The sequence below is a fragment of the Rhineura floridana genome, chromosome 3 (assembly GCF_030035675.1).
Source record: "Rhineura floridana isolate rRhiFlo1 chromosome 3, rRhiFlo1.hap2, whole genome shotgun sequence".
Classification (NCBI taxonomy): Eukaryota; Metazoa; Chordata; class Lepidosauria; order Squamata; family Rhineuridae; genus Rhineura; species Rhineura floridana.
The window spans coordinates 130,006,802-130,019,558 of NC_084482.1; the positions used below are offsets into that span (position 1 = coordinate 130,006,802).

General features: G+C 41.3%; 1 protein-coding gene across 7 annotated transcripts in view; it reads left to right on the forward strand.

The window, feature by feature from the left end:
• The window catches only part of DOCK3 (dedicator of cytokinesis 3), a 463,693-nt gene that overhangs the window by 342,709 nt on the left and 108,227 nt on the right, over positions 1 to 12,757 (forward strand). For all 7 annotated transcript variants that reach the window (XM_061617883.1, XM_061617886.1, XM_061617884.1 and 4 more), the window contains exons 38-39: positions 702 to 788; positions 4,282 to 4,386. In XM_061617883.1, coding sequence (XP_061473867.1) covers positions 702 to 788; positions 4,282 to 4,386 — 192 coding nt within the window. The remainder of the gene's footprint in view (positions 1 to 701; positions 789 to 4,281; positions 4,387 to 12,757) is intronic.

Below are 12,757 nucleotides of genomic sequence, written 5' to 3' on the forward strand. Positions count from 1 at the left end.
TGGCTTGTATAAGAAAGCAACTGCCATTTTAAAATGTTTGTATATCATAAAAAAGTCAACCATGTAAAACAAGCAGGATCAGAGCATTTATCATTGTTAGGTGTCATCTGGCTCAAGCCAAAGTCATCTTATCCTTCTGTAGTTCTGGCAATTATCCTATCCTTTGTTCCTGGTGTGGGTTAGGATACTGCTTTAGAACCAGAGTCTGGACAGCTACTTGCAAGAATTGGAGAGAAGAGATAATTTAGACTTGCCTGAATTCTATTTCTACCTTATTACTGGGGAGTGATACTGAATCTTCCCTACTTTTTGATCTTCCTTTGTTATTCAACTTAGTTTTCGTAAGTGGGATAATGTCATGTATACCTATTAAGTAATATTAAGTGGCTGCTGAGGTATTTATTGCTAAGAGAGGAGTTTCTGGCCTTGGATGATGTTTCCTAGTCCAGCTCAGGTAACATTTTTTCAAAAGGCTGCCTCCTATTGACCCAGAGCAGAGAGTACCCAGAGTGTGGACCCCTGCTTGGCTAACAAGTAGAGGGAGAGCTCACAGGCGAGTCTCTAATTTTCCATTTATTTTTCTAGTTTGTTCATTCCTTGGGGATCATACAGTTATAATCTATAAAAATGTACATCTCTTGAGTTTTAACTTTTGCATGGGTAAAACCCCACCTGGTCTGTTTTTCATCTTTCTGTTTCAGAGCTGGGAATTTGGAATCCCATTGTGCAGAGAGCTTGCCATTCAGTATGAAAGCTTATATGATTATCAAAGCCTCAGCTGGATTCGGGTATGTGAAATGCACCTTTTCAGATTGTATTTCAGTTAAATACAAATTCTGTCACACACTAGCCCTCTTTTCATGCTATTTACATGAAAACATGTGGAAAAGGGCTGCAGGGCCACTCTCTTGATGATGTGCAGTTCCCCCTGCTACATCTGCAATATCCATATATTAGCATGCTCATCTGAAGCATGCTTTGCGCATGGAAGCTTCCCCAGATCCTGGAACTCTGATTTTGCAGAGTTCTGGCACCTGGAGAATTCTACACACAAAGCCTTCGCTGTCTCAGACATCCCTACTAATGTGTAAATGGCAGGGATGGAGACAGGAGGGGTCATGAGTTGTCAGGTACAAGGGCAAAGGAGCAGTCCTGTTTCCATGCTTTGCCCCTTCATGTGAGTAACACATAAAGGGGGCTATTATAAATAGGAAATGCACTGTTCTTAGGAAGTGACTGAATAAAGCAATTGATTACACATTTTTTGGCCGCAGGGTGGATCCATATTGTTGCTAGGGAGATAGGCCTCTGGGGCAGGGAAAACAACACCTTCATCTTATTTCTGAAGGAGGAGAGGCATCTTATATCAACCCCTAGATTTCCTCTGCCTTTGACACAGTAAGACAGACTTTGGCAGCGAGAAACTATCACTTTGGAAAAAACAGTTAAAGCAAAGATCTTTCTCTTCCAACAGGGAGAGTGGAGTGAAAAGAAATTTCCCCTCTCGGTTGCCTCTCCGTGGTACACCAGGCAGCTATCTGGAATGGTAGATAGAATCTTCCTTTTCAGTGCTATTTTTTCCCAACCAATCAAGAATTGTGGCAGTTTAGTATATCCCAGACAACTACCTCATAGGCACCAGACGACGAGGCACCTTGAGTGTCTTCTCCTATAAAGATTTCCCCTCAGAGGAACAGAAGCAGATTTTCTTTCTTTAGCTCTTCTTGGAATAGGTACAACTTTGGAGACACTGCAGAGCTCCTTCCTCCACAGGCACAGAGGCCATTGCATTCCAATAACTGTCATCACTCTTACCCTCACTTGGAAGGCCACAAAAATTCTCCTAGTCCTTATCACAAGACCACATACAAGAGGCAAGGGATGAAGCAGCCTTCTTCCCTTAGAAGAACCTTTTTGCCTTAGCCTTCGAAACCAAAATTGCACCATTACTTTTGTGACAAAATTTACCATCTCCTAGATATGCTATAAAATGTGACAATACACAAAGTGAATGCTCCAGTTGCAGCCTTTGCCTTCTAAGGTACTCTTACATTTGGACTCAAATTAGTTACCAATAGATCAATAAGACCAGAAGCCGCCCTACAAAGAAGCTTTGAGGCATCTTTCATGGCTCGTAAAGCCTCCATTATGGCCCCATTAATATATGGCTGCTTTCACCTGGCTGAATAAGGACCTCGAAGATACCATCCTGCACAAAGAGACCCCCAACTCTCTGGAAAATTTCTCTGTTCACAGACATCCTAGATCTCACAAGGCTCTTTCCAGCTTGAGGCTAGAGCCTTAGTCTGCTATACTGTGAAATTTGGGAAGTAGTCAAAAATCAAAGGCAAGCCTAGATAGTGTATTTTCTTCAGAAGATTTCTTTTCAGGGATGTCCTGTACACCATTACGGTAGAGACCAAAGACAAGAAAAAGGCAACACCCAACTTGTTACAAGAAAGAGAAGACTACTAAATTTTGTCTGCTTTTTGTTCCTATAATACTTTTTTTACTTTACTTTTACTAAAAATAGCCTTTCAACCCAAATGGTAGCAACAAAAGAAACCCATGTCTAAGTCCAGCTGTCCAGCACATCCTGTAAACAGATTTGCAGAGGATTAGAAGGGTTCAAGGTGCAACCTCTGATCATTGGATCTTGGAGACAGTGAAACGGGGATATGTCTTGAATTCTGCAAGCTCCTCAGGGATAATTTTCCCCCAGTTCCCAGCAACCCTTTCAAAAATACTTGAGGATATTAAGCAGTTTGCCAGTTTCTACAAATGGAGGACAATGACCTCACTCCAAGACCAAGGATTTGGAGAGACGTGGGCTTTCCTAGACCTCAAACAGAGCAATCACTACCTGCACAATGAAGATTCACTCTATTCTGGCCTCCCTCTTAGGAAGATCACCAGACATTGAGTGATATTACAGAGGCCTACTTAACCATTCCTATCAAGTCAGGGTACGCTCTTCCCTTTTGGCCTCTCGTCCATACCTAGGGTCTTCACCAATTCATGTTATTTCCATGGTACTTGGGATCAAAGGCACAATATCTAGACTATCTCCTAGTCCACTCCTCTCACATCCAGTGTCTACAGGATGCTTCACAGATTATTTTCACACTTTAAAAAGCACAGTTTTCTCATCGACCAAAAATAACACTAGTTCTATCTTAGGCACCACTGCACCCGGGAGCAGGGCCAACTCAAGGTTTGAAGGGGGGCAGGCTAAGCTCCTCTAATGCCCCTACCTCAAATGTCCCTGACCATAGTGGACTTACAGGCATGTTCTGGGACCACTTTAGTGCAGGAGAAGCAACATCAGAATACATTTTAATTCCTTCCCATTGAGGACATTGGGAAACTGATGGTTCTGTTGCTTCCTCACTGCAACTACTCAGAGCTCCTCTCACAACCATTTGTTTATTTTATTTATTTATTGTTTGATTTATATCCTGCCCTTCCTCCCAGCAGGAGCCCAGGGCATTTTTTGTAACCACATTGTAACCATGTGGATACAAGCTCACTTGCAGATTCATATACAACCATGGTGCAACAAAACTTCCTTCTCTTCAATCCTGACATTCTACCTGCACTGCTTTATTTTTCAGTGTTGGGTAGGGAAACCTCAGGACAGCTGTTCTTCAGACAGAAATGTGCACCATTTCCCCTGCCTATTTCCCATACTGAAAACCACTTATTCACTGTCTCCGTCCATGTCAGCTATTAGAATTTAGCCTGTGGTGCCAGGGATGGGGTGGGAGTGAAAGGAAGTACAGAGGAAGTGAGGTACTAAGTCAGTCATTTTATCTCCCCTCCCCCCCCCGCCACCCAATATATGAAGCTTGCAGGTCTGGGCTTGTTTAAGAAAACAATTATTCCTCTTGTAAGAGAACCACATTTCAGTTGATAAGAAAAAATGGCTCCAGATTGCACTTTATTATTCAGTACTATATTGTTACTCAGAGGGAAATTATATTGATTTGTATTTAATAATTTAATCTGTAAACAAGATTCCGCTTTAATGATCAAGTGATTTAAATGAAAAGTACTTGCACACAGTATCTTGCCTATGAAAAAACAGGGTCCTGTATGGATTCATCTTCCAAATATATGTGACTAATAACTAGATATTTCACAGGATCAGAATTCACTTCTTAATGTGTTTTGAAAACCTTCAGTGGGCAGCACGACACAATGGCAAAATGATTTCAGGTGGAGTATGCCTATTACAACAGGAATTTCAAGTCCAATATAATTTTTCTTTCCTATACACAGAAAATGGAAGCTACTTATTATGATAACATAATGGAACAGCAACGGTTGGAACCTGAATTTTTCAGAGTTGGTTTTTATGGCAGGAAATTTCCGTTCTTTCTTCGGGTAAGCCCATTCAATATTTGCATTGATTTATAAATTACACTTGCAATTTGCAAAGTAGAAATTTTGTTTACAATGGAGTTTTGTTTATTTGTTGAGAGGTGGGGAAAACTGAATATTTGTGCAATTTAGTGTAAAAATAAGTACAACTTATAAATATAACTAAAATGTTGAAATCCTTTTTCCTTGACTGTTAGAGCCTGAGTGCTTCATGCTTTGGCTTTAATATTTAGTACCTGGGATGTATAGGTCATTCTGTTGGCCTTTCAAGAGATACCTGAGGCTTTGCACACAAAAGCACAATAGGCATAGATACAACAAAGCATCAGCCTGCAGTGCTCATGTGGCCATGTCAGAGACTGCATGTTTTAGGACAATGACTTCTAGAGTCTAAAAGCATTACCTAATAATTGTATTTACAGTTGTAAATCCAAGTGCAAAGTCATGTAAAATATGTGTGGTTCTTACTCTTCATCATGTTCTTGTAGGACATCTCATTTTACTTTATTCTTCCATATTGCCTCAGATTTCCACTAACCCAATATAAATGCAAATTGTTCTACAACCCTAATCACTCTCAAGGCTACCTTTACATTAGAATTTGGGCATTTTATCAAATTGCATTTGGCTTTCTATCCAGTTGGTGGTTAGCTACTGTACATTTGAAGCTGTATTTACTTTTCTTTCTTAAGGTCAGAAACAGTCTCTGGTTTTCTACATAAGCAGTCTCGGATGGCATGATTTGCTTCATCATAGCATTTCTGTTTGCTTTTTGTTAAGAGGTTAGGTTAGGTGGAAAGATAAAAATCTAGATCTATGAGTGCTTCAGCAAAAAGAAGGAAGATATTGGTGAAGAGAAATTGAACAGTGAATTTGTCCTGTTGATGTATATTTAGCATTTACTTTTAAGATATGTGAATAATTCTAAATATGTTTTCAGTGCTATTAAGTTTATCAGACTGATTCCATTTACCTTTCTTGCTCCGGAGTGTGTCATGCTCAGGGTCTCCTGTCAAATATAGCTAAATATTGGCCAGCGTGAGGTAGTCTACAGATGGCCTTTAAGCTATCGGCAAGTGCTTTGCATTACAATTCAGTAGCAATTGCAACAAAGTCTGACCTTGACTCCCCCCCCCCGTTGGTGTGAATGTTTTTTATTCCATTCCTTCCTTGTTATTTTATTTTATTTTTTGCCTCATTTCTGTGTTTGCATGGCGGCACACAGGAAAAGGATTTGGGGGGAGGTTTGTTTCTCCCTTCCTTTGTCGATATTTTTCTTTGACTTTTTGCAATTTTGGCCTCATTGTGAACTTGGGAACAGAGACTTGATTGTGAGTACTCTGCAGGTCCATGGCAGCTGCTGGGGTTCACCCTGTGCTTCTTCATCCAGCCTCTGACTACTATGAGGAGACTTGATTTTGAGTACTCTGAGGGATCTGTTGTGGCTGCCGGGGTTTGCATGGTGCTTCTTCAGCTAGCTTTTCACTGCTCTGAGCAATTTTTGTGACTGCAAGAATGCTGTCTCTTTCATTCCTTCAGTGGCTAAGATTACACTTTTTACAAGGCTACTGGGGCTTGTCCATTTTGCTTTTTGGGCTATTTTTGAAATGGGAGCACTGTTTCCCTGAGCAGCTTCGGCCATTCCATTCAGTAGCAGTTTTGGCTATCTTACTATTAAGTCCATGACTTAAAGGTAATTGAGAGAGAGTGCCATAAAAAAGGTGGGAGCACCATTTTGTTTTGAGTTGTTGCAACTATTGGAAGTGCTCTCAGTGGTTATGGCCACTTGATTGGCGGCACCGCCATTCAAAGTAGCCTTATTAGGGAACAGGTGACTACTGCTCCCTTCTGGTGCCAAGCTGATTTGCCTGTTTTCCCCTTTCACCCTCAGTACTGGCTTTATAGTGATGCATGCCTGCTAACATTTTCATTTTTTCATTTTATTATTACTGTCTGGCCATAGGCCTCAAACAGAAGAAATCGTTTTATACAAACAGATGTTTTCAAAGTTACATTTAAAATAATAAAATATTTAAAACCAATATAGCAGCATGGATTATCTAGCTAATATGTCCTAGGTCCAGTAAACATTTCCTCCGCAGTTTCGCTGCTGCTAAAGCAAATAGGGCTACCCTGTGTGTTATACCGGGATCCCTATCTGAAAGGAGAAGGGAAATACGGGAGGGTAGATCTTCAGACGCATGAATCAGGACCTCTTCCAGGAATTTAGTCCGAGGTTGATTGTATAAAGGGCATGTTAGCAAATAATGCGGGAGATCCTCCACCTCTGGAGCATCACAAATACACAGTCTTTGAGCCCGAGGAATCCCATTTTAGGATGTATTTTTAAATTGTTTTTTTTTTAAGTGTTTTTAAATTTGTATATTTGTTTTTAATGTTTTTAATTGTTGTAAACCGCCCAGAGAGCTTCGGCTATGGGGCGGTATACAAATGTAAATAATAATAATAATAATAATTATATCGTCCGGTCAGATATGCCGTAGGTATCTACTGAAACCTCAGGGCTGTGTAAGCGTGACGCAGGTTAACTGAGGTAAGGAGGTCTAGATAGATTGCTTTGGTTTGTTCCGTTTTAAAAAGACTATACCATCTTGTGTAATTGGTATTTATTAAGGCTAACCTGTCAATCCAGGCAGTATGCTGTAAAATGCCCTCCTTGATGCTTACTTTAGTGGAAGAGTTTTGGATAATTTTGCAATCTAAATGGTAAACTTGACATATTTTGTTTAATTGGGCAGACCAGTATTTGTCCGTCCATACATTTGTTGCACTGATTTTTAACATTTTTCTTGATGGAGTTTCCAAAGAAATCTTCCAAAAATTTAGAAGAGTTGAGTGAATCCTTGCCCTGACTGGTTGAGTCCCAGTTTTGGCGCGAATTAACGCCGCTGGTGATGATGAGGGGAGGAGCAGGATTTTTTTAAGGAATTTATTTTGAACAGTCTCTAATTGGTCAAGGAGGGGGGATTCCCATCCCCAAATTGGGGCTCCGTATTGCATCATGGAGACGACTTTACTTTGAAATATTTTTAGAGCCGGGGAGACTAAATTACCTCCTGTTGTGTGGTAGAAGTTCCGAATTGTTCCACTAGCTCTAAGAGCGGCCAATTTAGTTTGTTCTATGTGCTTTCTCCAAGAGAGAGAGTCAGTAAAATATACACCGAGATATTTGAAAATCCGGCATTGCTCGATTGAGTGACCGTTGATTGACCATTTATGTTTTGGTGACCTTTTGCCAAATACCATAATTTTGGCATAATTTATTTGTAATTTCTCAGTGGCACAATAAGATGAGAGCCTTGCTAGGGCCCTTCTGAGACCAATGCGGGTTATCGATAGTATGGCCGTGTCATCTGCATATAGTAACAGGGATATTTTCCTTGGGCCCAGGGATGGAGGGAAAAGGTCCGTTCCTGAGACCGCCGTTACTATATCGTTTATAAAAAAGTTGAATAGAAAGGGGGCTAACGGGCATCCCTGTTTGACTCCTTTAATTATTGGGAAGGGATCTGTCAGGGAACCTGATGGTCCCACTCTGACTCTGGCACTGGTATTAGAATATAATGAATTTAACAAAAATAGTAGGCGCCTATCTATATTAGATTTTTTGAGTTTTTCCCATAGTCTAGATCTTTCGATTGAGTCAAAGGCGGATGCTAGGTCCACGAAGGCTACATACAGCCATTTTGTTGGTCCGTGCATTGATTTTTTTGCTAAGAAAGAAAGGATAGCACAATGGTCTATGGTGCTGTAACCTTTCCTGAAACCAGCTTGTTCAGGGTAGATTATCTGATTATCTTCCTCCCACTCCTCTAGTTTCGACAACAGAAATTTTGCATAAAGTTTGGCTTCTATATCTATCAAGCTTATGGGGCGATAGTTATTTGGATTTGCGCAATCACCCTTTTTGTAGATTGGTACAATTATGCTTAAATTCCACCCGGCAGGGAACACACCTGTGTTGTTTATTTGGGTGAAAAGTTTAGCCAAAACGGGAGCCCACCAGTCTGGGAAATTTTAAAAAATTTCAGGGGGTAACATGTCTTCACCAGGGGCCTTCCCTTGTTTAAGTGAGGAGATTAGCTCTTTAATTTGAGTAGATGAAACTTCCGGCCACTGGGGCATTGTTGGATCTTGGCAAAGGGAGGGAAGGTGGGAGAGGCTGGTTTGTTGGTGGTTATTACCACCATAATGGTCAAACCATTGGGTTGCTGTGATCTGGCATGTTTCACAGGGACAGTTTGTCTCTTTTGCTGTCAGTTCCCAAAACCTGCTTTCATTTCTGTCTTTGACAGCCTGCGCAAGGGCGAGCCAGCCAGATCTGGCGAATGCATTCTTTTTCTGCTTAAGTAGCTGCTTGTAACTTGTTCTGAGTGACACTAAGGTTAGCCAGGAGTAATTTGTCGGGTCTCGTAAAGCCCCCCTTGTGTATTTCATTAGGTGTTTCCTGGCCTTTCTACAATCCCTATCAAACCACGACTTAGCCCAATATTTAAGTGGCTCCTGAGTGATTGTCCTTATTAACTTTGGTCTGAGCTCCTGGATTATTTCTTGATGCTGGATCAGGATGCCTCCTGCACCATTTATAAGATCTTGTTTGCTTGTTTGCAACTGTGGGCTTGTCAGAAGGTAGGCAATGGAGGAGTGAACCTCTTGAGACCAAGTTTTTCTTCGTTCTATCAGTGAACACCCTTCTCTCACATGGCATAAAGGTGGAAGACTAGATGGAGATATCCTGAGAGTCAGCGTTAAAGGAAAGTGGTCACTTTCAGGTCTATTCTCTATTTTAAACCCTATGACTTCTAAATGGAGAGGCATTGAAATGAAAACATAGTCTATGACACTGGCCCCTCTGTTGGTCATATAGGTGTGTCTTCCATTAGAGAGATCCAACTCTGAGCCGTGAAGGCATTGCAAGGATGACATGGTCAAAAAATCAGCTAGCCATCGGCCTTGCTTATTGGAGTGAGTGTCTTGCGATCTCCTAGGTTCCGGGGCCGGGACTGGAAAAGGGTCGTAATTTGAGGTAGCTTCCATCCTTGGGCTAATTTGACCGAGTCTGGCATTAAAATCCCCACATAAAATAATACGGGATTGAGGGTGTTGCCTTCTTATTTCATTCATTGTATCTGAAAGAAGGTCCCACGATGATTCCATTCGGGCTATTGCAGGTGGAAAATAAATGTTCACACATATAAGCGAGCCAAAATTGTCATCAGTTAACCTTACGGCTAGAACATGTTGAGTGTCTCCGCACTGCAAAGTCTCTAAATCCACTAATAGGTCCACTGAAACAAGGGTTACAAGTCCTCCACTTGCTCATCCTTTGTTTTTGCTTTTAGTTGCTGGGATGTTAAAGGCTCGGTAACCTCTAAGAGAGGGGGTATTTTCCGGGAGCAACCAGGTTTCTTGTAAGCATATTATCTTGAATTGTTGTAAATATTTTGACCATTCGGCATCATGAAATTTGTTGTTCCATCCCATGATGTTCCAAGAAAGCAACGAAAAGGGTCAATTATGAGATTGTCAGGATGATTTGTGACATTACTGTCAACACTGATGTTCAGTTGCTCATTCGGGCTCCTTAGCATTTTATGAGGCAATAGAATTACCTTATCCTTCTCTGATAGAGATGGTAGCTGTGGCAATAAGTCTTGTGCCATTATCTCTAATTGGACTGAGTCGTTCGCCTTCCTAGGTTCAGTAGTACACGGTGACTGTGGGGAGAGATTTGGCATGGGAAGCTGGATATGTGTATTCACCAAGCGAATTTTCATGAGATCCACTCTAGAAAGAATTGCGATTCTTTCATTAAATGGGAGTGCGGCAAAAGCTTCCAGGAGTGATTTTTCATCCTCGTCTAAGGGTTCCAGGGACCAATATAGGGTTCGATTTAAATCTTCTGCAGGTGAGGTCCCCGAAATGTCTAGCTCAGATATAATCTCTTTTAAGACCGAGGTGTGTTGTGCCTCACATGGTGAGGACATTGAGCTCTCCGACAATTTAGGTCTTACATAATTTGATGTATTTGACGAAGAACTATTCGACCTTTTAATAAACAAAGATCTCGGAGTTGCCTTGTTTCCAAAATAGCGACGGGCATATATATCTAGCCTGGTTAATGAACATCTATCATGCCAGAGGGTCTTTGCCTTCCACGGTGTTGCAAACAAGATCACTGCCCTGGCATTAGTACTATTATAATATAGATACTCAACCCTCTTTATATCGTTCATGTGGAAGTCATGTAAATGGCAGTGGGATAAGGTCTTTAAAAGATGCTGCTTCCTTTCCGTTTGAGTTTGTAATCTGAATGGTTTTGGGTAGTTGTCAAGAGCTATTTTGTTCTGAATCCATTTCAGTTCCCATGAATCTTGTTGATTTTCTTGTATACCATTTGGGCAGCCCTTTAGAATCTGGGGGCTTATACTTGAAGAATTAATCTCCTGAGTATCTATATTTCCTTTTTTTAGTCCATGATTCTTTCTCTTGCCTTCATTTCCCTTCATTTGTGTAGTGTTTTGATCCAAATGTCTAAATAATTTATTAAAGTTTATTAAAGTTTATTTTGTTCCCTTTCGCTGTTTTCACATTTTTTATGTTTTTTTTGTGTGTGTGCTTTTATTTTCTTCTTTTTTCCTTTTGGTTGTTTGTTAGTGGGTTGTGATGGCTCCATGTGTGATAATAAATGGTTACACTCAGTGAGGAAAACTTTTATCTGTCCTATCTCCGCTGAAATCTCAAACAAACTTTCAGAGACTCGGTTGTGCTGCTCAACTGTTTGCCCATTGATTGCTGGAATGGGTTGATAATTATGTTCTTTAACTGGAGATATCTTACTAGCACTCTTTTCTATATCAATGTCCTCCTTTGAAGTATTGTTAACATGGTTGTATAACTTAGCTGGCCCCAGTTCCTTTTGCTCAGCCATCCTCAGCTCTGACGCCAGACTGGGAGTTAGGGGAGAAATTTATTCCCATACGAATGGGCTTTTGATGTTTATTGACCACTCGTTTGGGCAGGAAAAGTTCTCTGAGTTTTCATCGTGGCTAATTGAAAGGGAGTGGAAAAACTGTGTGATTTTTAGCTGATTTCCATCCTCTTTGCTGTTAGAGATCATGGGTTGGTTCTGCAGTACTTCTTTTCCCTGCCCGGTCTGGGGTGTGTTCGTTACTTTAAGTGGTGAGCTTGCTTCTAGCATTTTGCAAGCTCTTCTGGTCAAAACCATTTGTCTGGGCTGAAAATGACCCTTCGGCAATATGATTTCTCTTTGCTCTAAGATAAGTTTTTTTCAACCCCAAGCCGATGTTGTGTTTGTTCTATATTGGTTCCGTAGTTAACAGGCACTAATTTCTTTCTTTATCTTTGTCAGCTTTGTCGGCTTGCTGATTATCTGCTGTCTGTTAGCCTCCCTTTTCGAATGCTTTAGAGGGAGAGAGTTTAGACTTTAGACTTTTAATTGCTGTCGATGCGTTGTAGGGTTGCTATTGCTAAGGTTGAGTTATTTTGGCTGAGATTAACTAAGTTTAAAAGAATTTGTTAGATATACTAAGAGAGTAGCTGGCAGAAGAGGGACTCACCCTTAACCGGAACCGGAACCCCTGCCTGCTAACACTCCAGTCGGTCAGCACCTGCCAGAGGGTATTGAGGCAGGCTCCCTTATTAGTGTCTGAGAGGAGTGCACCTCAGCGAATTCCTGCCTTTTCTAGTGTTACCCATATATGGATTACAGGGCCTTCTCCTAGATAAAAACTCTTTTAAATCCTCAAGAAAAAACTCCAGAGGAATTCTTATTTATTTATTTACAGACTGTGGCCCTCTAGAGGAGCCAACAGGGTTCTCTGCTGTTCCTCTGAAAACACTATCCTGATTCAGCTTGCTCCAACAGCAGAGGATCTTCCGGAACAGGGCAGAGGCTATCCTGGTGGCTGCTCTCTGGCCTTATCAACTATGGTTTCCTGACTTGGTTCTCATGTCAGTGAGAGATTTGTGATGTCTGCCAGTGTGTCTGGATCTGTTGTTCAGAAGCCCATTGTACATCCTAGGCTGGAGTTTGTCCAGCTGACACCCTGGCAGCTGAGTGGCTCTGGCTAACTGAGGTGGGGTTTTCTATGAATTTCCTGGACATTTTGCTGTTCAAGGCGGACGTCCACATACAAGGTATATTGCACTTCTTAGAAGGCTTTATTGTCATGGTGTTATAGGGAAACGGGTTCCTTTGTCTAAGAAGTGTCTGATTTGCTAGATAGGGCTGGAGAACATTCCTGGTTAGGGATGGCTCCTCCTACTGGTTGTGACAGGCAGGGTCTAGAAACTTCTTAGTCTCCTCTCCGGGGGGAGGAGTCATCCCGCC